We start from the raw sequence: 22,763 nt of genomic DNA, 5'->3' as shown, positions 1-22,763 counted from the left end.
GTGACTGCAGATTTCATAAAATGATTTTAATAGAAAAGTAGTACAAGATATGAACAAAAATAAATACTCTTTATCTCATTTCTAGCCCAGCAAATAGTACACTGCACATAAAACTGATCTACAATGCAATTTTCCTCATTTCTTGTTTGCCTCTGAGATACAGAGACAGCATGTTAATTAAATCTTCTAGATTAAAATTGATACATTTTTAAGAAAAAAATCATACCAACCTTTAATCATTCATTTTTTTAAAGTTGGCTCACAAGATGCTGTTTCTCTAACATAAAATATTATCCAGTCATCAGAGTTAAATATAAGGTCTGTGTGAATAGGTGAATTAGAAGACTCTCTTACTCAGTTTTAATTCCTGCATTGCTGTTTCCAATATTAAGAATGCATTTCATTGTCTTACTTTCAAAGTATAGCATCTGCATCTGGCTCTCACCAATCCACAGAGAGGGGAGAGTAACAAATACTTTTTAAAAAAATAAATATTTTAGAAGTCTATTTTACAGTGATCATGCAGTATTGCAGACCTATGCCTTGGTGTGTATTTGCATCATACACATATCCTTCAAGTTATTAGTCCCTTTTCTAGCTGTCTCTATTTACATTATGGATCACTCACTCTTTGGGGGTTGCTTTTGCTAACGATCTCTAGGAGTCAGCCCATGACAGTTTCTTATTTGGAGTACTTGTGCTAACATGTCATCTTTGATTCTGGTGGCTTGAATAAGGTCTTACAAAAACAAATTGAAAACTGTATTGGAAAATAGAACAAGCAGAGGGTTTGTGTGGCCTACTGAACAGTGCCGGTCTTGGGAGGTCAACAGCTCAGAGAACTGAACAGATACACTGGACTAAAGCTTAAAACAGCCTTCCTTTTACTTAAGCCCATAATTACTATTTTGAACATAGCTCCATTCGCTGCTGCCTGTATATAAATTTTTTGCTAATTTTCCTGTATTGGGAAGATCTTGAATGCAGTCCAGGATGAGATGAAAAAAAAAAAAAAAAAGCTGACGCTCCTAAATCGAATATATGTTTTTGCAATAAGGAACACTGGTCAATATACAACTGAGGAAAACCTGAAACAGATGTGAGTCCTAGAACCACAAGCGTTTGAATTTGCCCAGAAATGCTATTTTAAACACTCTATATGTTGGTCTACTGTTTTTTTGTGGAATAATGCATTCTTGGCATCCTTAAAAGGTTTCAATATGTTACAAGGTTATCCAGAAAGAAAAAAGCAAGGGGCTAACATATCAATTTGTGCATCGCGGCCCAGACTCACTGCGCCTTCAAGAAGCACGAGGGCTCGTATTAATTGCACTTAACACAACGAACCTTCAGTTTCCTTCATTCTCTGCAGATTGAGGCTTGCTTTTCATAAAACTACTTTCCAAGGGGCAGAGACACTCCATCCACAGAAAGTTCAAATAGAGTGGTGCACTAGCTGCAGTGGTGAACACAAATACACTTTTTTTGCACTAAAATTCTGTTCATGGATAAAAGCATGTGCCTTTTCAGTTCTTCTCGGAGATGCTACAACACCAACACGCTCTGAAACAATTAAGTTACATGCATAATGCTCAAAGAATGTGAGCAACCCTATAACCAGCTTTAAGCCATCTGCTTGATTTTTTTGAGGAACATATATAGGAAAAGAGAATTCCCCTTTTGTTCTGTTACATATAGAAATCTTTTGAAGCTCCCAAATAATTTGGTTTTGGTAAAATTCTCCACTCTTCTATTTTTCTAACATGTAGTCACCCCTAAACTATCCCTCATGTTTTCTCAAAAACTCTCCACATGAAGTATCTGAAGGACAACTGAAACCACTTACCAATATACAAGTAATATTTTATTTTATATTCTATCTTCCATTTGGCATAAGCCTTTCGATGTTTTGTTTTTGAACCAGTGAAATATACAAATCACACAAGACAGACATATGTACATTAAAAGTACAGAATAAAGGCCATAGAAGATATACATAATATCTGAATGACAAGTAGAATATTTTACATTAAATAGTTTCTTTTAAAAACTAGGATTGTTAAACTCAACTCTCTTCATAAACATGAATCACTAGAAAGGAACAAAAAATCTGGTTTAGCAAATAAAAAAAATTACTTCATGGTTTTTGTATAATAAAAACCAAAAAAGTGACATTTTAAACTAATTAGTGCTTTTTACTTTCAAGATCTTTTGCTTGCAATTCACTGCAGCTGGGAGCAGGGGGAGTGACTATCCTTGTGCAATAAGAGCCACAGGTGGCCGGGCTGACCTGAGGGCCACTGAGCCTGTGAGGGCTGCAGAAGGTGTGTCTTCCCAAACTTCTACAACAGCACAAGTCTGAGATGAGAACACAGGTGATGGTACTCTTTGCAAAGAGGTGTCCTGGTTTTTTGTTGTTTTTGTTTTTTTAAACTAGCTAAAGATGTGAGCTGGATTTTCCCTGGGGACTCGGTAGGTGCCCTCAGGTCTAACAGGCACCAAGTTCCACCCTGCAAAGTGAGCAGAGGAAACAGAAATGCTGACATGTGTCCTCTTCATTCCCACCTCTGTAATGAACAAGTAATGCCCTCTCCAGCAAGCGTGCAGAAAACGAGGCTGGAGAACCAAGGGATGGAGCAGGGGAGACCAAAGAAATCTTCAAACCACCACACCCACGACCAAGACCTTCCAGACTCCTCAGAAACACAGCTGCTTCACGATGCTCAGCATGCAGTGGCATCAGGGCCACAGCCTGAGCTCAACTTAGAAACCGTCGGGGAAAATCCCACTTGGATTGCAGTGGAGGACCTCAAGGCTCTAGACCAAAGAAATAACCCCAGAGTAAACTGTAAATCCAAATCACTGGCTGCACTGAGATATAATTATATTTATATATATATATGTGTATATATATATATATATATGTTATGTACAAGAGACTGAGCTATCAGGTACCACTGAACCAACTGTTCAAGTCCACTGGGAACAGTTCTAGGTACACCTGCAGAGAAGCGGAAGCATCAATGGAGAGTCTGAACACAGGATCAGAAGGGGGAAATGCTGCCACACCTCTGTGAAGGCCATTCACCAAGTGATGTCATGAAAACATCGAAAACTACTGTTCCTCGAAATAAAAGTTGTAGGCGGAATAAAATCCCTAAGTAGCGAGCTGTTTTCCAAGAGGAGCTCCTAGGGTTTCATTCCCTGTCCTACAATCAGAGGGGACCCTGCGGAGCTCCGCTTGGAAACGCGGCCGCAGCGCAGCAAGGCGCGGAAGCAGAGGGGGCGCGGGGTCAAGGAGGGAGGGCGGAGGTCACTTTTTTCCCTCAAATAGGTTTTCTGCTTTGGTGCAGGGCTGAACTGCACACAAGTACCTTGAAGTTCAGGTTGAGGATCTGTGAATGGAATTCATGTGTTTTCACTATTATCATTTATTAACCAAGTATCCCTAAGAAAATTACAGTATATTTTCCTTTATCGCCAAGCCAACCTCCCTGCCCTTCTCCAAGCAAAACGTCTGGTACCAGAATCATTCAGGGATCCTTTTCCAAGTGGATAACCTGATTCTCACAACAGCTTTGAATGTTAAATCAACTGACTCAATAAAAGGAGTTTTTTGTGTTTTAATGTCTAGGGCTTCTCTCCCTGCTCCCCAGGTTTCAGTAGCTAATAGAACGGACCAGCTGTAGATGGAATGCTGGAGGACAGTGAGACATATGATAAACCTTCTTTCTTGAAGGGATATGAGATTCTTGTTCTCAAATTTTAAATACATTTTGGAAATATTTCAGGCTGGCAGCCCCTGGGAAAGAGGGGGGTGGGGTTCTCATTGTTTTGTCTGTTTCTCAAGACCTTCCGGCTTCCCCAGACCGCAGAACTCCTTTTGCTCCCAGGCGCTGGGTCATGCATAGCTCTGGGCCACCTCCTTGCAGTGGGGTGCTACCTGTCCCATGCGATAGCTGAGACAAAGAGAACAATGTTTCCTTGACCTCCAGATGTGCACACATCTCAGCAAGGGCATGTTTTATCCCCCCCCATCCATTATACCATCAAAACAAGTCTTGTCTTACCTTTTCAAAGATCCACAAAATAAATATTTTCTTGGTTCCCAACCCCCTTATTGCCAAATAATAATTATAATATTATTAACCACAGAGTTCTCAGATGGGAACAGGGGGAAAAAATGGTTCCGGTTGCAATTCTTAGGGATGAAAAAAACATTAAAAAAAAAACCCAAACAGAATCACTGTACTTTCTATAAATAAGTGGGTCCTGGGAGCGGGGCCGGGTGACGGGCAGGCGGCGGGGCGCCCGCTACTTGCAGACGAACTGGTCCACGATCTCCGTGCACTTCTTGCACTTGACGTAGCAGCACCAGTGGAACTTGCAGTGGCAGCGCTCGGTCTGCACCGTCTTGAACTGGTCGTAGCCGCGGCCGCAGCACATGAGCTCGCAGCCGTCCATGCCCTCGGACGTCTTGTTGCACAGGCGGCCCTGCGTGCCCAGCGAGCCGGTGCTCTCGTTGCGCACGCAGTAGTCGGGGCTGGGGTCGATGTAGACCAGGTCCTGGGTGGTGGGCGAGTTGAAGCGGCTGTTGACCTGCACCAGCTTGCCCCGGCTGTTGAGCCGCATGGCCGCCGCGCTGTCGTACTTCTCCTTCAGGGCATCACCCACCTTGCGGAAGTCGGCCAGCTGCAGCCAGCACGTCTTGAGGCTGCACGAGCCTGACACCCCGTGACACTTGCAGGCCACATCGGCCAGGCTGTACACCGTCTGCGGGAGAAGGGGACAGTCAGCGGGGGGCACCCTCACCTGGGAACCCAGACCCTGGTCACCAGCTCAGCCCGGGCCACCTCCCCCTCGTCCTCCAGACCTGGAGGCTTTTGTGGCCTTCTTTAAAAATGAGTCTGTAAAACAAATCGGTTCTTACCCCTCATTGTTACACATCATCATAATAAACTACCTGGTTTTGAATGGGAACAAGAAACAAAATTGTTGCCTTGGCTTCTTTTTTGGAAGCAGGAGACTGCCGTCAGGTCTGACCTGGACTCCTGTGAGCAGCAGCCTGTGAGGGAAGCATCCCACCGCCTGCGTCTCAGAGAAGGAAAGTGAAGCCCAGCGAGCTGTGTTAGCAGCCCAAGCACTGGGAAGGAGGGGCCATGACCGGAACCCAGGCAGGTGGGCTCCAAGCTCACGCCATGGGCGCCCAGCTGGTAAGTGGTCAGGGTTCAAATCTTTCCTCACTCTTACTGTTCATACTGCCGTGGGGCGAGCCCTGTCCTAAGAGCCTCTCCACTCTCATCTCATCAAATCCTCCCAGCACGGTTGTAACCTGGGCGGGACTGGACGAGGGCCCAGTGACGCAGAGAAGGTAAGCGGCCCAGATGGTCACACAGGCTGGATAGAGGGGGACCGGGCCTGGATTTCAGGTACCTTCACTGCTGCTTCCTGCACAGCCCCCACGCTCTGCACAGGCTGAGCGCGTCCACCCTGGACCCAGACAGACACAGATTCTGTCCTGCCCCTGAATTTAGGCAAGGGCATCACCATTCTGGGCCTCCATTCCCATCTGCAAAGGGCACTGTGGTGGTGCCAACCTCACGGCAGTGTTACAAGGGTGAAACCAAGACATGCTGGCTTGAGGTACTTAGCAGGCAGGATGCAATCAGCAGACCTGGTTTGCAGGGTGACGAGGGCATGGTGCTGGGCCCTGCAGCAGCAGCACCCACGGGTCTGGGAGGTGGCCGCTGCCCATTTACAGTGCCGGCTGCCCGGGGCTGTGCCAGTGAGCCTCCCAAGCCAGCACGCTGCTGGCAGCGGCCTGTCAGGACCTGGAGGCCAGAGCCGTGCGAGGCCACTCCTGCCCCAGCAGCGACCCTCTCCCTCCAGGGCTTCAGAAAGGGCTTTCCTCAAAGGGGAGCTCAATCGTACCCCCTCCACATGAAGGGTTTCAGGGCCGCGGCTAGGCTAGTGTGGGAAAGGGTTTTGCAAATGTATTTAACCTTCACTCCCCTTTGAGGAGAATCAGAAACTAGATTTTCTTTCTAGGAGTCTAATACGGTTTCCTGACCGAGTGTCCAGCTTTCCTCCTCTCACCCCTACGATCCTGGAGGAAAACCGTCTTCTCTGTAACCTCATCCACCAGGATCAAGCATAGTTTGCTGCTCCAACTATAACATTTCCAAAAAACCTACGTACAAATGCTCATGTTAAATGAAATTACATCGAATGTGCTTTTCCCACTCTCCGACCCCTCCTGTCTCCCCTTGGAAGTCCCTTGACCTGCTCTTCTTGGTTGCTAAGCTCCTGTGATTTCTGTCCATGAGAGAAACCGAGGAAATCCCCAAACAAGGCTGAAAGCACCAGAGAGGGACATAGTGGGTCCCGAGTCAGCCATACCTCTGTCCTGGAGGCATTTGTGGTCTGAGACGCTGGGCGCCCTGCATGCAGATTAAGGTGATGTGTCCTGGGTAGAGAACAGGACCGAGGTGCTAGGCTCCCGAGACAGTGGGGTAGCCATGCCCACCCCAAGGCCTGGGCCGGCTGCAGGGGGCAGAAAGTCCACCCCTGGTACAGGCACCCCAGCAAAGGGGAGCCTCAGAAAGAAGTGGCCACGCTCCCCTGGAGCAACCATCTGACCCCTCAGGCACCACAGGTAAGATTCTGCAGAGTTGAGTCCTTCTGTGGTCCCCCACATAGTCAAGATCAAAGCTGAGAAGAAACAGGTTACCTGGAGGGATCTGGGTTACTTCCACTTTCCTATGTGCTCTGCTTCATTAGGTCTAGTGACTCAGTTATCATCTATCAAGCACTTACCACTGGTTGACACTGAACTCAGCCCTTCGGTTGAGCCTTATTAATTAGAACTCAGAAGTGGCCAAGTGTTAATAACAAGGTTCAGTCTACTGTATGACCCCAGTGAGTCCTTACAGCAACCCCAGGCGACACTGTTACCGTCCATCTAACTGGTGAGCAGATGGGGCAACGGATGCTCAGAAACAGAGCAGGGTGTTAACCTAGATTTCTTTAATCCCCAAACCTGCAGCCCTTTACCCTCGAGCTGCAATGCCCTAGTTTAAGGGAAAAAGTGCCTGGGCTGACAGCTCCATCCCCTAATTCTCTGCCCTGCCTGGAAGTGGTTCTCCAGTCTGTTTCCCGCCTTTCACGAGAGGGTGTGCAGGGCTCTCAGGTTCCTTCCTGTCCCCTGGATGTTACTTTGTGATTACCATTCCTGTTCCTCACCCCAAAATACAGAAGAGTGAGATCTCTGACCAGAAAGTTCCTGGCACCCACCTTGGGTTCTCTGAAAAAAATAATGGCCCTGGTTTTCAGTGCTGCCAAAGTTAGGAAAAGTTTTCACCCCTTCATTTTAAAGCAGCCATAAAGTGCCATGTGTTTAACCGCAGGAAAAAAGGGTCTTTTTAACTATTGTGAGGGAGCTTTTCACAGCCCCACCAGGGGAAGGAAAGAGTGAAACGGGGGATGGGGTGGAGGGGCGGGCTGCCTTGGGAGGACTTTCTCTCTGGACACTTTCGAGGCCCTCTCTCTTCCTTCCATGGGCCTGATCGTCAGACCTACGAAATTCCACCCGGTTGGTTGGAGAGTTATCCTAGAAAAGCTCTTTTTACAAACCCTCAATCCATCAGGCCTGCTGTCCCAGGACACAAGGAGGGGCACAAAGAGGGGAGGAGGTAACCCAGAAGCTGGGCGAGGGCTTGCTCAACTGGGCACCTACTGAAATAAATAACTCCCTCTCCCCAATTTAATCTTAATCGCAGCCACAAACTTGTTCCAGGGAGGAGGGCTGCGAACCTAAGCAGCATGTTTAGCTCTGGCCTGGCCAACTGCGCTGGGGATTTATTAAAGAGGCGGAGAAAGATCTTTCTCAGGCCACTGCAGGCGCCCCTTGGCTAGAGCTGGCCACGGCGGGCTGCTTCCGCTCCAGGAGGCCTTTCTGGGGTGTGCACCCCTCTCCAGGGAGGCCTGTGGGGAGCTGGCTGAGGGGAGTGGAAGGACAGAGAGGAGCAGGCAGGGGGGAAACAGACCGGAAAAGCTAGGAAGGGAGGCGGAGACAGGAAGAGAGCCGCAGAGACACAGGGAGAGCCGGGAGCCCCGGCCCCTCCCAGGCCTGCGGCGGACGGAGGCTCACCCGGCGGCCGGCCTCGTTGTTGTGCAGGTTCATCAGGATGCGCGCGCTCTCGTACGAGCCCTTGGCGTGGATGCGCTCCCGCTCGCGGGCGTCCACGAACTCCTTGGCGAAGCGGTAGCCGTAGTCGATGTTGTCGCCGCAGCCTCCCCACAGCCAGTCCCGCGGCAGGTCCTTGGGGCGCGCGGCGCGGCTGCAGCCGCAGGTGGACAGCTCGCCCTCGCGGCAGGCGCGGCTCATGGCGTTGACCACCCCCGCGGCGCTCACCGCGTACGTGAAGGCCGTCTCGCGGCTGCCTGCGGGCGAGGACCGGTCAGCGGGCGCCCCCCACTCTGCAGCCCCGGACGGCGAACACCCCTACCCGGCTCCTAAAGGGGGAACTAGGAGGCCCCAACACGCAGAAACAACCCAGGAGGGTATTAACACCCACACACCCCACCTCTGCTCTGCCATTTCAGACAGAGCCCAAGGCGGGATGCTCAGAGATCGATTATTCTATACACCTCTTCTGAAAATAACCCAAATGCCTAGAAAAGAAGTCACCAAGGGAAGAAAACACACAATTGGGGTAGACTTCTTGACACTTACTTTAAACATTTGTTACTATTTTCATTCTGAGTGACCTACAGGACAGGAGCACAGAGGCTTAGAGCCTCTGAAAGCCCTAGGCCCCCAGGAAAGCCAAACACTGCAGCCGCCCCTTCCCGCTCCTGTGGCCCCGCTGGTAGTAACCTGGCTTCCCCTTCCTCCGTCTGCAGCATCAAGTCTGACTCAGAACAAGGCTCCTGACTTCCCCAGAGGATATTTCTCAACCGGTTCCTAGAGAGTTACAAATGAAATTCTGGCCTCTTCTCAGTTCCCAAGCTGCCCGGCCTGATGCTTCTCACTCAAGAAGGTGAGTATCTTACTTTCACAACAGCCTGCCGTTCTTTAATGTCATTTCTGTGACTCCGCAGCAGCCTCTGACTCCAAGTGTCAGGAAAACAACAAAAAGGGGGGGGGTGGGGAATAGTCTTAAGGAGAAAAGAAGAAAAAGGTTCTCCTTCCCTAAAACTTGTAAAGAATAGCTCCCTGTCAAACAGTTCTATAGGAGCCCTATTTGTATGGAGAAAAACGGAGGTGAGCATAGACTATCTTAATTTCCAATTTCCACTTGTACCTAGAGACATTTCTACATGGGACAAGAAGTCACTTAATGAAAGTGTTATACTACAAGGGAGAAGGGTTAATACCCAGCCAGCTGAAGCTGGGCCTGGGGGCACGGGGTGACAAGGGGGGCCTCATTTTCCTCAACTGTAAAATAAGGGTATTGAACCAGATGCCCAGGGGGGAAAAGGCCCCTTCTGACACTGGGATCCCTGTACCAGGATCAGTTTCTCTTAAAGAGCTTGCTAACAATTTTTTTTTTTTGGTGGGGGTAGGGAATCACAACAACAGCTGACCATAGTATTCAAGGGCCATCCTGCAGGAGGGCGGCTCTGCCAACTCAGGGAACCTGCAGACTGCCCTTCCTTTGGGCTTCTGCCCCTCAATCTGTGACCACTTGTGATTCCCCTCTCAGAAATGGCGATGGCTCTGATTTACCAAACCTTCCCTCCCACATTGTAAAAAATGAATAACTTGAGGAGTGTGCTGGTGGTTGGCAGGAGGATCCAGAAAGTTCCTGTGGGGGTGTTCCATCTATCTAGTTGAATTAGCAAGGCAGAGAACATCAAGGGAGTGGTGAGAAATGAGGAGAGCAGACAGATCCTAGGGAGTGATCTGAGGATTAACACTGATAGTACAGAAAACCCTGTGGACAGGAGACTCATAGAATACAGAGGTAGCTTGAGGAAGAGAGATAAACCATCCTCTGGAGACAGAGGAAGAGAAAAAGCTCTGTCCTGCATACAGAGAGCATCAAAGGGATTTTATACAAAGCACGACAATGCTATTCTTGACTATTTTCTTTTTTTGCCCCAGAAATCAAACCTGGTAGCTATCTCTAAGCTAGTTGGTCACTGCAGGGAAAATGTCAGCATGAGAAGTGCTTTCTGGCTGCAGCGTGGGGACGCAGCCATCCTGGAAGCAGCACTGCATCGGGTGACAGCTCCTCCCTGAGAGATCAGCCTTCCTGTCCTCACCCTCTGGGAAGACGGCGCCTTTCTTACACATCTTTTCACAGCAGGCAAACAAAGACAAGCCGGAGACAAAAGCTGGAAGGAAAGACTAGCATGATGAAAAATGAGGACGTTTTCATAATGAAGAGGCGACTGTGTACAGCGCCTGGACTGGCCTCTAAAGAAAGTAGGTGAGTGCTTGGGGGTGGCAGCCTGAGTCACAGAAACTGGCCCCATCATAGGGTCTCTCAGGGAGGAGAACCAGCTTCCACATCCCTGGTGATCTCCATGCTCTGGAGTGGGCACCCACACACTTAGCATCAAAGGTGTTTCAAATTTTCCCTTAGCTCATTCTCATCTAACAAACCCTAAAGTAGAAAAGTGAAAATGAAGTAACTTCCACCGTTGGGGTGGGGTTCATGTTCCTCTTCCATAAAAATCGATTCTGATTTTTCGTCTCTCTCTCTCTAAGGCCCTGTGTTCCACCACCATGAGCCACCCTGCAGCAGCTGTCTGCTCTGAGAGCTCGGACACCTGAGGACCCTTTGGCGAGGGGGCCTCAGGGATGATGGTACGATCCAGGAGGGCTCCCTCCTCTGGGGCCATCATGAGCTTCCACTCCTGCCTACTTCCCATCAACCAAGACGGTGCCTCACAGCTAAGGACCAGAGAGTCTACTTACAGGGGACAATTAAACACAGGCCTTTGTACCAAGGGTTCTGCTTGTTCCCTAAGGAAGCAGTCTCTTTGAATCTTGGACCACATTTTAAGTAAATCTTCAGCAGAACTCAAATCCACTTAGCAAATGATAGCTTATTCTGAACATTTTGGCCCCAAACAGGCTACATACAAAGAGGATCTTAAATCAAAGCTATGTTCCAGTGACTACACAGAAAAACAGTTCCAATTGCTGTTTTCCTTCCTTGTTACCATCAGAGGTGTATGATTTTCACTAACTCATACATATGGGAAAAACTCCCAAAGTTTGAGAGGAAGGTAGATAGAGGGAACACATAAGGCAAAGGTGGAGAGAAGGCTGAGAGGTTACTGTGATATAGCTGACAAAGATGTTTTTGGATCACTCACAATATCAAAATGCAGGAGAATTAAATCTTCACTACACCCTGAGTTAACCACATAAGGCAGCCCATATTTGGGGAAAACTCCTGTGTTCCTGAAGCTTAATTCCTAGATTCAGGTCCCAGAATATGCATTAGCACATTTTAATCATTAACAGGAAAGCCCTAGGAGGCTCTGTAGGCTGAGGCTGCAGACCGTTCTCCCATTCAATTAGAGGAACGGCTTCCAGTCCTGTATTATTTTAGTTTATGAAGCCGCTTGGCTCAAACATCCACTGACAACTCTTTTTTGTTCTCAATGAATGCACTTTTCAGGGTTTTTTTAAAAAGCATTTTATCCATCCGTGACGGACATTAAGCCAACTTTTTATCTTCAGTCAGTATAAATAGTTAATTGCTTTGATAAATTGCTTATTTTAGGAGTCACTGCAGTCATATTAATTATATGGGCTTGTTTGCATAAAAGTAAAGAGACCAAAAATATTCACTAGCACACACACACACAGGACCACATCTGTCAGACTGTAGCCTACACTATTCAACTAAATCAGAGGCAGACTGATTTTCCAAATTCTTTGCCTTTAGCCCAGTTTTAGTGCCACCTTCTCCCTGAATAGAATAACAAGTTCAACAACACATTTAAAAATAAAGAACTGGACTGTGAACGATACATTAAACACTTTTAAGTTTCCAGGTTGCCCTTTGAAGCAGGTGTTCTTATATCAGTGGCCAACTCACAGATGTAAATTGGATCACTTCTAATTAAAATTCTTCCTGGGACTAAAAGTAAAGTGTCTAACACGTTTATCTCAATAGATAGCTTTAGGAAATATCTATATTAGGAACATTAAAACCTTACTTACGTCCAGCTCATCCAGCATTCTGCAAGATGGCAATTTTCAGTTTGATGCCTGGGCCATCTGAATTGTGGTTCAAGTTAGGAAACTTCTAACAATTAAGAGTTTTGAAGTTTAAGGACAGAAATGACTCAGCTTTCCCCATCTACTTTTGTGAAACCAACGTAAGTGTTCTGGTACTATTTTACACAAAATGCTTTTTAGGAAAATTAAGTGATGAGAAAAATGAAGGTGTAGTTGATGCCCACCCTCTCCTGATCTAATTCAAGAAGTCCAAAACTTATCATTAGACATCCAGAGGACAGGCACGAACACAGCCATAATGACAGAAGTCCCAAGCCGCCACCCTGCTGGAAGAGTCCCATCAGATGAAGCTTTAAGTAACACTAGAGACATTTCCTAGGAGAAAAGTTTCTATATATTTAACAACATCTGAAACGGTTTCCTACCGATCTGCATGACCCTGCCGAAGACAGAGGTGTTATCAACGGTGCTGCAGTTCCACCTCCGGTGCCGGAACTGATACTGGCACTCCTTGATGCCCGTCTTGGCGCCCTCTCCAATGTACTGCATGTGGTCCTGATACAAGTGGCAGAGTTTCTTCTGTCCTTGGGAAAGTCCTGCCAGTTGGCTGCAGAGAGGCTGCGCTCCTATGATATATACTTCTGACATCTGAACAGGGTTATTCATACCTAGCGACCTAAAAAGGGAGGGGGGGGAGATGTGCATTCAAGATTTACGTGAACTCTCAAGGTGGGCCCCCTGAAAACATGTCAGCAATACAGAAGTTTAAGCACACAGATGCTTTTTCTCTCCTGCTTGTCCTCATGACAAAGTATGAGACGGGCTTCATAGAACTCCTCTGTTTAAACTCCACTCAGAAAACGGAGGCATTGTATAGCCCCTATCCCGCCATCTGGCTTCTCAGCTAGAGTTCTCACTCCCCTCCTTGCCCCTTTCTGCCATATACCTGAACCAAAATTTCTGATATTCCACACCAGAAAAGGGGTAAAAGGCAGTCTGGGGGGATGGGCCTCTGACATGAGAGAAAATGACTCACTTTGCCCCACAAATTGGACCGATCTGCCTTGAAAATGTATGAATACGGAAAGCAGACATAATTCGACACGGGTAGGAGATAGCAGTTCCTTTTGACGGATGGAAGAACAGGAGGACAAGTATACAGACGGAAGAAAATTCACCCTGTTCTGGAAGTTTTAAAAGGGCTCCTTATGTGACTGTGAGGGACCCAAGACAGAGTATCCGGGGAACAGAAGTCATGTTTGACAGAAAAACGCTGTTCATTTACAGTAAAAAAAAAAAAAAAAAAAAAAACAGAATGCAGTCAAAAATAATCCTCTAGATATAATGCAGTCTACTCTCTAGGCCCCTACCAGCAAGAAACCCGCATTTAGGGACACTGAACTACTCAAGGTAACCTTTTTTGATTAAATTTCAAGCCCTCAGTACTTCCCCACTTGGAGTGTAGCTATCTTCCTAGTAACTCTGCCTACCTCAGACCCTGAAAGTTAGTAACTTCAAGTGACAGAAAATAAACGTTGGAACTCACTTTTACTACCTAGAGGTAGCAAAAAGCACATTTTATAGATAGGCTTAGAATTATTAGAGAAGTGAATTCTGGTTTCCCTTAATTACATGATGTACTACAAGCATAATGTGAACCTCAAAAAAGACAAAAGTTAAATTTATAGCTTCTATTCCCTATGGAGCTAAAGATAAGCTTCACAGTGTTAAAAATAAGCAAAAATTTTAATTCACAAAATTTAAAGAAAATTTTGATTTAAACATTTTTATATTTATATATATACACATATATAAATGTCTATAAAAATATATATGTGTGTGTGTGTGTGTATTACATAAATACACCCAAATTCACGACTGAGAATATTGCAGCATTCATTATACAATACAAACGAATCTTAAAGTAAAAGAATATGCATATAGGATAAACTTACCACCAAGAATTAGCTTCTATTACAACCTGGGCGAAGGAGAGAAATATGGCCAAAGCCATTAGGAAGAACTTGGAAGACATTGCCCTTCCAGCCGTCCCCCAAGCAACTCCTGGGCTTAATATTCCAATCGACTTCTGGAGAGGGAAGAAAGGAGCAGATGTTTATTGCCTCTCAGATAATTTTCAAGCATACAAGTTTAAACAACGGAAGCATCCGGGATCTCTCAAGTTTACTGTTGATTGACTGCGCTTCTCCTCCGTGAGTTTTTGATGGCAAGATATAGGCAGTTTCTTTTTCCAAATTAATCCACCCACGCAACCTCACCAGGAAATCTGATTTCGCTGGGATCCTGCGCGCGGGGCACGCCAGCGATTACAAACATGTCTCAATGCTGTTGAGTCAAAGCCCCGGTGCCAGGCGCTGCCTCCTTCCTGCTTGCTCGCGTCCTGCACCCCCTCGCTCCCCTCTAGTTCCGCGCTGTGCTGAGTCCCTCCTCGGGAATTCACTCGGGGACCCGCTGCCACCCTCGTCCTCTCCCCGACCTGGGCAGAGCAACAAGTGGAGCCGGAATTAATTCCATGGGCGAGAGGAGCGCGAAGGCGAGTGGAGCGCGCCGCCGGCGGCTGCGAGGGAGGCGGGGTGGCCGGCGCGGGGGTGGGGGGTGGGGGCAGCACGCGGGAGGGAAGGGCAAGGGGTGGGGGGCGAGGCCCCCGGGAGCGGCGAGCACGGGAGTGCCCAGCTGGGAAATGCAGCTCTGAATTAACATCATCAGTTTCATAATCAGTTTACGGCCCGCTCCGGGTCTAGCCGCTTCCATAGCGGGAAAGGCAGCCTGGGTTTCCTTAGACCGCTCTTCGGCCAGACTGGGGTGGGGAGGAGATGGGGGCGCACGGGGCATAAGGGGATGGGCGAGCGGCTCTCCCGGCGCAGGAAACCGGAAATCAGTGCCCTCTCCCTGCCTTCGGCCTCCGCCTTGGAGTGTATCCCAGAGGAGGGATACACAACCCCCCACACCCCAGGTCGCGCTGTCCGAGGAGAGGGGCTCCCTTCCCGGCCCTCCCCACAGCGCTCCCCCAAAATCTGATTTTCTCACTCCCACTACCGCTCCCTCCAGTCCCTTCTAGCAGCTGCCACGGAGAAAGGGGAAAGGAAGCCGAGGGGACTCCAGTTTCCTTTGGTCCTGGTCTGGAGTTGCATCTCGCCATCGGGGCACCTTGAGCGTGGTCTTGAAACTCCGCTACCCCACCCTCCAGCCCAATTCGGACGCGGTTGGGTCAGTCTCGCAAGATGAGGGTGCAGGGCGAGGCCCGGGCCGGTGCGAAGGAGTCCCCGGCTGGGCCAGAGATGCGCTGGCTCCCGCGCCTCGGCCGAGCCCCTGGATTCCAGGGCGCAGAGGGCCTCGGCAGCGAAGGTTCCCGTCGTCAAGAATTTCGGGGGCAGGGGGCGGCCTTGGAGGTTTCCGCCGCCGTCCTCCCCACTGGTGACTTCTCCACCTGTAGGCGGTGGCGGAGCGAGACGGCGGCGGGTGGGAGGAACGGCTTTCCAAAATCCCCCTTTACATCTCTGATAAGAGTAACCCTGCCGCGCTGCGCCACCCTCGGCTCCCAAGGGAGCCCCTTCCTCGGAAAAGGAAAGGTGAACCTCCTCCAGGCTGCAGAACGGCCTGGGCTGGAACCGGCACCAGAAAAGACTGGGGGACCGAGGCAGCGGTGGAGACGCGAAGGGGCTGAGGAGCGCGCCTCAGCTTTCCCTTGCCAGCCTCCCTTTTGGCCCGGATTCCTCGGGGCTTCTCTAGAGGAAATGCTTATGCGGTCCTCAGTGTTCGCCACCCAGGGCTCCGCGCCCGAGGCCCACTCATCCCTAAAACGTCGCAGAGCTGGGGGGCGCATGCCGCAGAAGAGAAGCCTGGGGTTTCCCCAGCCCAGGAGAGAGAAGGCTCGGTCTTCCTCCCCACCCCCGCCCGAAGTGTCAAGTTTCCTCCAGGGGAGGGGGTGGCTCGCGAGGGCTGCCTTCTCGCGCGGCCCAAGCTGCGAAGTCAACTCTCTCCATCGGGGGCCAAGGCCGTGCGCGTGCACACACTCATACACACTCACACTCTGGCACATTCACACACTCACTCGTGCACAGACACACAGGCTCTCCGACGTGCTTCCCAGGCGGAGGCAGAGACCGCGCTGCGAGCCGCGCGCACTTTTCCAGCTTTCCGACGGGCGGGGCACTCGGGGCGGGGCGCGGGCAGCGGAGAAATTGATAACAGATTCCGCGGATTACTGCGGATCTCTTTGTTAGAGGAGAAGCCACACAAACCGATCCCACTCTCGGCCCGACGACCTCGGGGAGAAGCCACTCGTTCATAGAACTGGGGCCAAAGTGGGAGCGGGGCAGTTGGCTTCCGCGACGCGGGTCTCTAAGCCCGGGGCTGGGAGTAGGCCGGAGGTGTCCCGAAGGGAATCTGCCGGGAGAGCCCCGCGAGTCACATCTCCACTTAACCCGCGCGCTTGCCCGGAAACAGCTTGGCCCTCTTCCCGCTCCAATCCCCCGTGCAACCCAGAAAAGGCCCCACAAGTTTAAAGACTGAAGGAACCCACAGCCAACTCACTGATACATCGAACTGTAGGGTAAACGTCCCTGCCTGTTTACCAAGAGAACTGATCCGAAAAGAGGACAAAATAAGACCTTTCCGGAGACCGTAACATGCAGGGTAAAAGTTCTGGGCAGAAGCTGAATTCACCGAAGACCAGGCTAAAAATTTTGAACAATTTCAGGGTCCGAAGAAATGGACTTTGTAAGGATACTTGGCATCTGTTTCTAGTGCGCGTCTGAGAGGAGGGCTGCGGGCATTTGAGAGGTTCTAGCGCAAGGGAGGGGTGAGGTGGGGGTAGGGCATTTGCGCGCCCTTGTTTCCAGCCCCAGAACAGATCCACGTAGAGTAGGCTTATATTGTCTCTCCTCCAGAGCCTTCCCGCTGGATTAAAAGTGTCCCTAACCCTTCTTTATCAACTGGTGTGCGGGCCGAGAATCCTCTAAACTCCGTTACGCGAGTTTAGAGGACTTTGGGGGGCGACAGAAAGCCCCGGAAAGCACGCTCAAGTCGGAGGCCAGAAGCGCCTAAAAAGAAATTCCCTCGAGGCAGGGAGAAAATTCTCGCCCCTCAGCCACTGGCGCTACCTCACTCGGTCTGGACACCCCCTTCCACTTCACGTCCAGCCCCAGCCCCTAGACCCTAGTCTCTGGGAGCGGAAATGATGGAGAAACTGGGAGAATAAATTAGATTGACCTGGGCTCGCGGTGGCGAAAAGCACAGGAAACTCTTAAGAATCCCAGCTCTTAGTGGGAGATAAATTTTGTTTTCCCCACTTTAATCTCTCCCGAAAGCAAGGGGAGAGAGATGGAGAAAACTGCAGGAGAAAAAATCAGTGGCAGCCACAAAGTTGGGGAACGAGGGGAGAAGCAGGAGGGGATGGTAGGCTGAAAGGAGGTCCGTTTTGGGGGAGCCCAGGAGGAGCCCGCACTCCCCCAGGCCTCTAGCCTGGAGCAAGAGAGCCGGAGCTGCCCCTAGCCGCCCGGATGTGTCCACAGCACCGAGGGTCGGAAGGGGTGGGGGAGCCGACAGAGGAGGTGGAGGAGGGAGTTCCTTGAGCCCCAATCAGTGCAAGGAAGGTGTGTGCAGCTTCTGACTGTCCTGACTCAGAAGGGACACCAACTCGGGTACCAGGGAGTCTCCGAGGGAAGCACAGTGGCCAAGTCTAGTTCTCTTGCCGGCCTCACCTCATCCATCCTTAGACAAGATCTCCAGACTGCAAGCCAACTCTCTCTCTCACACACACCTGGGGGGACCAGGGAGAAGAGGGAAACATCACTTCTACCTTCCCACACAAGAAGTCTAGCCTAGCTCTCTAGGCACAGCCTCTCAACTCTGTCCCAAAGAACTGTTTGTCGGCGGAAGGAAAGAGAAGGAAAATTACAGAATGCTTCAACACCCATTTTTCAGAGGTTGTTTCAACTCCACTTTTTAATAGACAAGAAACTGAGGACGAGAGAGAAAAAGAAGCGCTGGTCCTCGGCTTACAGGGTGAACCAGTGAGGGGGTCAAGACCAGACCCGAGACTTCCTAGGGGGACGCTCCTGCTCCTTAATGTGCCGGGGAGAAGGGGTACCAACCCTTCTTCCACTCGCCCGAGCCCCATTCGCTGGGTCGGACACTTGACCCCTTACTAATGCAGCCGCGCAGCGCAGCATGTCCTCTGGGGGCCTCCGAGGGGCGTTCCTGGGAGAGTGTGACCTAGCGATCCGAAGGGATGTTCTTGTAAAGCCAGAGGTGGGAGGAAGAGGCGAGCAAGCTGCCTGCCCGGCCAAGACACAGGCTCCAAGATGTCCTACCTCAAGGCAGCCAACAGGGGGCAGCCGGCACCGCACAGCGAGAAAGAAAAAGGCAGAGGACTAGCTGAGCTTTGGCAGACGGTGCTAACCCCTTGTGCACCAGAGCGTTCGGACGAGCGGAGGGAACGGCTAGGGACTCTGACCGAGCCTCCTGGGGAGGGAAGGTCTTCCTTTGTGGCACCGGGCCTGGCTGAGGATTTAGTAAGTGCAAGACCCGAGAACTGGCCCTTTACTCTCCACAACGTGCAGGGCACAGATCCACACACTTGGACACACAATGTCCACTGCCTGCACACCCTCGGCTCCCCACAGAGTTTGTCTAGAAGCAAAATCTCTGCATCTGGCCGGAGTAGCCTTGAACGTTGGCAGGAGGGCAGGAGGTGTGATCCCACCACTGACTCCAAGTGACTTCTAAACAGCGAGCTGTCCATCTAAAGAAAGACGGGAGACGAGAAGGGGCCCCCATGCCAGACTGCGATTGGAGACTAAAACAGGCCACGGGGTCTCCGAGCTGTGGGTTTTTTATAAACTTTTTTGAGGGGGTGCTTTAGGAAACATCTGAATTCCAATCCCAAACTTATTTTCTAGAAAATTTAAAAGAAAATCAAGAAAAATGAAAATAAGGACCGAAGCCTGCAGGACAGAGAGGAAAAATTGTTTGGAAAATAGCTAGTTATACTGCAGGAAATGTTAACTTTTCGTAAAAGTGAACTCTCGGTGACCCTCGGAGTGTGTGACTCGGCTTTAACATACAACTGACAATTAAAACAAACAAGAGTTCACAAACTGCCCCCCGCCCGCTCTCCCAACCCGGAGGCCCAAATGTTTCTAAAGGACAAGGAGGATTCCGCGCGGGGGGCCGGGGTGCGCTCTCCCAGCGGACCAAATTAGAGCCACCACCGCCAGCCCTCCCCACCCCCATCACCGCTGCAAAGTGCGGAGCTCACCCAGTGGCGGCTAATAATGCTAATAACGCGACCCCATCCCTGCGCCAGGGTGCGAGCTGGCCCCCTGCCAGGCACTCTTAAAGGCACAGGGCCTGCTGCGCTTGGGTTCCCCGGCTGCATTGAGCCGGCAACCTGGCCTCTGGCAGCAGAGGGCGGGGGGTACGAGGCTCAGGAATAGTCAGCTCCTGGTCTGGCTTCACGGTCTCTCAACCAAGGAGTCCCCTTCCCCTTTCTGAGCCCCGGCCACCCACCCTCTCGGGGTCCGCGCCAGTGGGCGCTTGGTAAATATTTGTTGAATTGAATCATTATCCTGTTACTGAAATATACATAGTAAGCTACACTTGAGTTTCTCAGGGCAAAAGGAAAGTCGTCTGCGGACCTCTCTCAGTTTTTCTGCGCTGTCTCTACCCCACTTTTTCTCCAAAGTCTAAAAAAGTTTGCAGAACTTTTGGTGGGACAAGAAGAGGTCTGTCTCCTGGGAGACCGAGGTAGTGCACGGGGATGGGGGGAGGGCGAAAGGGTAGGGGTCTCAGCCAGCTACGCGGGGGGTTTTAGAGTCTCCAGATGTAGAAGAAATGGAGGAGGGTAGGGAGAGGTTGGCGGGGGGTGGAGGAGGGTCAGTTAACTTCCAAAATAAAACAATGTAAAAAAAAAAAAAAAGTGACGAGCCTCGGCGACACACAGAACACCTACCTTCATTGCGAGGGGGAGGGGGGCGCGGGGAGGAAGTCGCCACCAGAGCCGAAGAATCCAAGCGGAGCGTCCTCGTTAAGCCTGCGGAGACGATCCTGCGCGGAGCTGCGGGTTCCTCCAGGGCTCGTCCGGCAGGCTCTGGAGACTGGAGCCTAAGCCGTCACTAGCGTTCGAGTCTGGGTGCCCGAGCCAGAGTAGTGCTGGGATGCGCGCGGGAACCGAGGGGGCGCCGAAGTCCGCCTGCCGGCAGCCGGAGCAGGGCCCGGCCGGCGCGCAACAAGGGAGCCGCGGGGCCGGCGAGGGCGCGCAGGCGACTGTTCCTCGGCGAGGCGCTCCCTCTCCAACGTCCATCAGCGACGGCGGTAATTAGGGCTTTCCAACCCCAAATGTGGGCGTGATTGTGCAAAAGACTTTACAACAAATAATAAAAAAAAAAATTCTTCACAAGAAGGTGAAAAAAAAATGCCCCACAACTCAACTCTGGCCCGGGGCGGGGTGTGGGGGAGGTGATCCCTGCGCCCAGGTGCCTCCGGTTCATTCACACCAGGATCCTGCAGACTTTTGGCGGCTCACGCCTCCCGATCGCCAGCTCCTCCTCTACGAGTCAGTCTGTGGCCGAAACGTCTGCTTCCAGGCTCTGATCCCGCGGCCGCGAGTGTGTGTGTGGACGTCTGTGTACACACACAGACACACACCCAAACACACACGCGCGCACTGCAGCTTGGGGGCCACAGAACAATCAGACGCGCACGGGTTTTTCTCCTGGAGATGCCGCTGAAAACGCTCCAGTCGTCATCCGAGCTGCCAGAGTCAGCGCCAACTTTTGTCCTTTCATTTTAGGGTTTGGCAAAAAGGTGGGAGCAAACTGGTAAAAGTCGTCCCTGAAAGTTCTGCCTCTGGTGGATTCGGGGACGATGCGCGACTGCCCCGGGGGGAGACACCGGTTCCCCCTCCCCACCCTCTTCTTTCTCTCTTCTGGTTAGTCCCCCTTTTCCCCCCCGCCTTTCCAGGGAAAAGGGAGAAGAGGCGCGAGGGCCAGGGGCTTCGCAGAGGCTCTTCAGCTCCGGCGGTCCATGGCCGGCGTGGCTGCCCACCTCCTCGTTTGGCGCCGGGGCCTGAGGGGCGGGAGAGCGGGCAGCGGGCGGCGGGCGGTCGGGTTCCGGCAGCGGCGAAGGAGCTCACTCGGCACAGGCTGCACGGAACCGGACTCCGGGTGGCGGAGGCGGCGCCTGGGAGCTTGCAGCAAACTTCCACGCGATCCTGCGCCCCGCAGACAGACTGACCGACCGCAGGAACCGCGTCCCCCCCCCACCCCCCCGGCCCTCCTGGCCAACTGCCTCCTCCTCTCCCTCCCTCTCTCCGGACTCCTCTTTCCCCTGGTGTTCTCAGGGAGAAAAAAAAAAAAAAATTAAGTTGCAGAACCAAAGGCGGCTGGAAAGAGAAGGGGCGGGGGGTGGGGGGAGTGGGGGTGGATAGGAGGGGAAAAAAAAAAAAAAAACCAACTTTGCCTTTGCGCATGCGTGGTGAGGCCGACCTATGACAAACTCCGCAGGATTTTAAAGCCGTACCACAAGCTGGGGTGCAGGGGGGGCGTCGGTATACACTCCAGGCAGGAGCCCCCTCCTCTTGGCTTCCCATCCCCCAAGCATCTGATGAAAGAGAGAGGTCCATTCCTTAGCCGCAGCCTGACAGCCGCCTGGCGCTCTGCTCTCCTTCCAAAGCTGCCTACTCGCTGGAAGGTGAACCCCAACTTCAGCTTGGACCCCTTGGCTCGCCTGTCCAAGGCTGCTTGCACTGGGCTGCACCCGGGCTGCCGCCATGCCACGGAATCTCTAGGAGGACCACCTCCCCATTCTTATCCCTGGGGGAGGGTCCCCAAGCCCCCGGGCTGGAAAAGAGGGTAAGTGCACAAGCCCTGCATCGCCCCCAGTGTAGCAGATTTGGGTACTCGGTCGTGATTGAGCATCTGGCTGTGACCCAGTGCATCTAGAAGCGACCCGTGGTCCTGCCGGTTGGATCTTGACTGGTTCCCAACCTCAGGTGTGAAGCCTGCAAAGTTCGGCAAAATCAGGTTCCGCTGCAACTTCCAGGCACTTCCAGACACCTGTGGTTTGGGGGTCCTGCTTGGGTGGGGTTGCCAGATGTGTCGCCTACACCCAGCATGCCAAGGGTGACCCAGGTTAAACCATGTCTCACACTGGAACACAGTTACTCTTCTCAGCTCTCACCACCCCCAACCAAAGGTGGAAGGGACACCCACACCCCACATACACACACACACACACACCACACACACACACAGAGAACATTTCTGCAGTAACTCCAGCATGTACTTGACCTTAAGGCACGTACTTGGGACGGTAGCTGTTCTTTACACCCCCCAACTCCCATCTCTGGCGGACTACCCCAGGGCATCGCCGCAGGTGCTTCCCAAGTCCCTTCCTCACCCTGACTTGTCCTAGCTGACTGCACCCCTCCAAGGCCCTGACCTGCTGGGCGCATCAAAATGGCAGTATGAAACTCGCTTGTTTCACCGAGGGTGCGCGCAGACCTAAGGGCTGTTTACCTTAGATCCCCTTGGGA

General features: G+C 51.3%; 1 protein-coding gene and 1 long non-coding RNA gene across 6 annotated transcripts; one reads left to right on the top strand and one right to left on the bottom strand.

The window, feature by feature from the left end:
• Window positions 1-5: 5 nt before the first annotated feature.
• Window positions 6-21,476, bottom strand: WNT5A (Wnt family member 5A). Of its 4 annotated transcripts, none has more exons than XM_019984803.2 (5): window positions 20,181-21,476; window positions 14,161-14,294; window positions 12,631-12,881; window positions 8,150-8,442; window positions 6-4,773 (listed from the first exon to the last, which is right to left on the bottom strand). In XM_019984803.2, the coding sequence occupies exons 1-5, from the start codon at window positions 20,184-20,186 to the stop codon at window positions 4,315-4,317; spliced, it is 1,143 nt and encodes a 380-aa protein (XP_019840362.1). In that variant the 5' UTR covers window positions 20,187-21,476; the 3' UTR covers window positions 6-4,314. The 4 variants fall into 4 exon arrangements, with proteins under 4 accessions (XP_019840362.1, XP_070632572.1, XP_070632569.1 ...); XM_070776471.1 differs by lacking the exon at window positions 20,181-21,476 and adding an exon at window positions 16,278-16,357; XM_070776468.1 differs by lacking the exon at window positions 20,181-21,476 and adding an exon at window positions 15,254-15,336.
• LOC139178615 (uncharacterized) lies at window positions 8,437-12,115 on the top strand. 2 transcript variants are annotated; one of them, XR_011563008.1, is made up of 3 exons: window positions 8,437-9,041; window positions 10,109-10,436; window positions 10,718-12,115. It is a non-coding gene; the product is annotated as an uncharacterized lncRNA (long non-coding RNA). The 2 variants fall into 2 exon arrangements; XR_011563007.1 differs by having other exon boundaries at window positions 10,109-12,115.
• Window positions 21,477-22,763: the final 1,287 nt, after the last annotated feature.

The sequence above is a fragment of the Bos indicus genome, chromosome 22, assembly GCF_029378745.1.
Source record: "Bos indicus isolate NIAB-ARS_2022 breed Sahiwal x Tharparkar chromosome 22, NIAB-ARS_B.indTharparkar_mat_pri_1.0, whole genome shotgun sequence".
Taxonomy (NCBI): Eukaryota; Metazoa; Chordata; class Mammalia; order Artiodactyla; family Bovidae; genus Bos; species Bos indicus.
This window is presented reverse-complemented; position numbering and strand designations above follow the sequence as displayed.

Coding starts and splice junctions, on each gene's coding strand:
- WNT5A (XM_019984803.2), bottom strand. Junction 12,882..14,160: donor ATAGAAGCTAATTCTTGGTG/GTAAGTTTATCC, acceptor CTCCCTTTTTAG/GTCGCTAGGTATGAATAACC. Junction 4,774..8,149: donor ACAACGAGGCCGGCCGCCGG/GTGAGCCTCCGT, acceptor CTTCTCCCGCAG/ACGGTGTACAGCCTGGCCGA.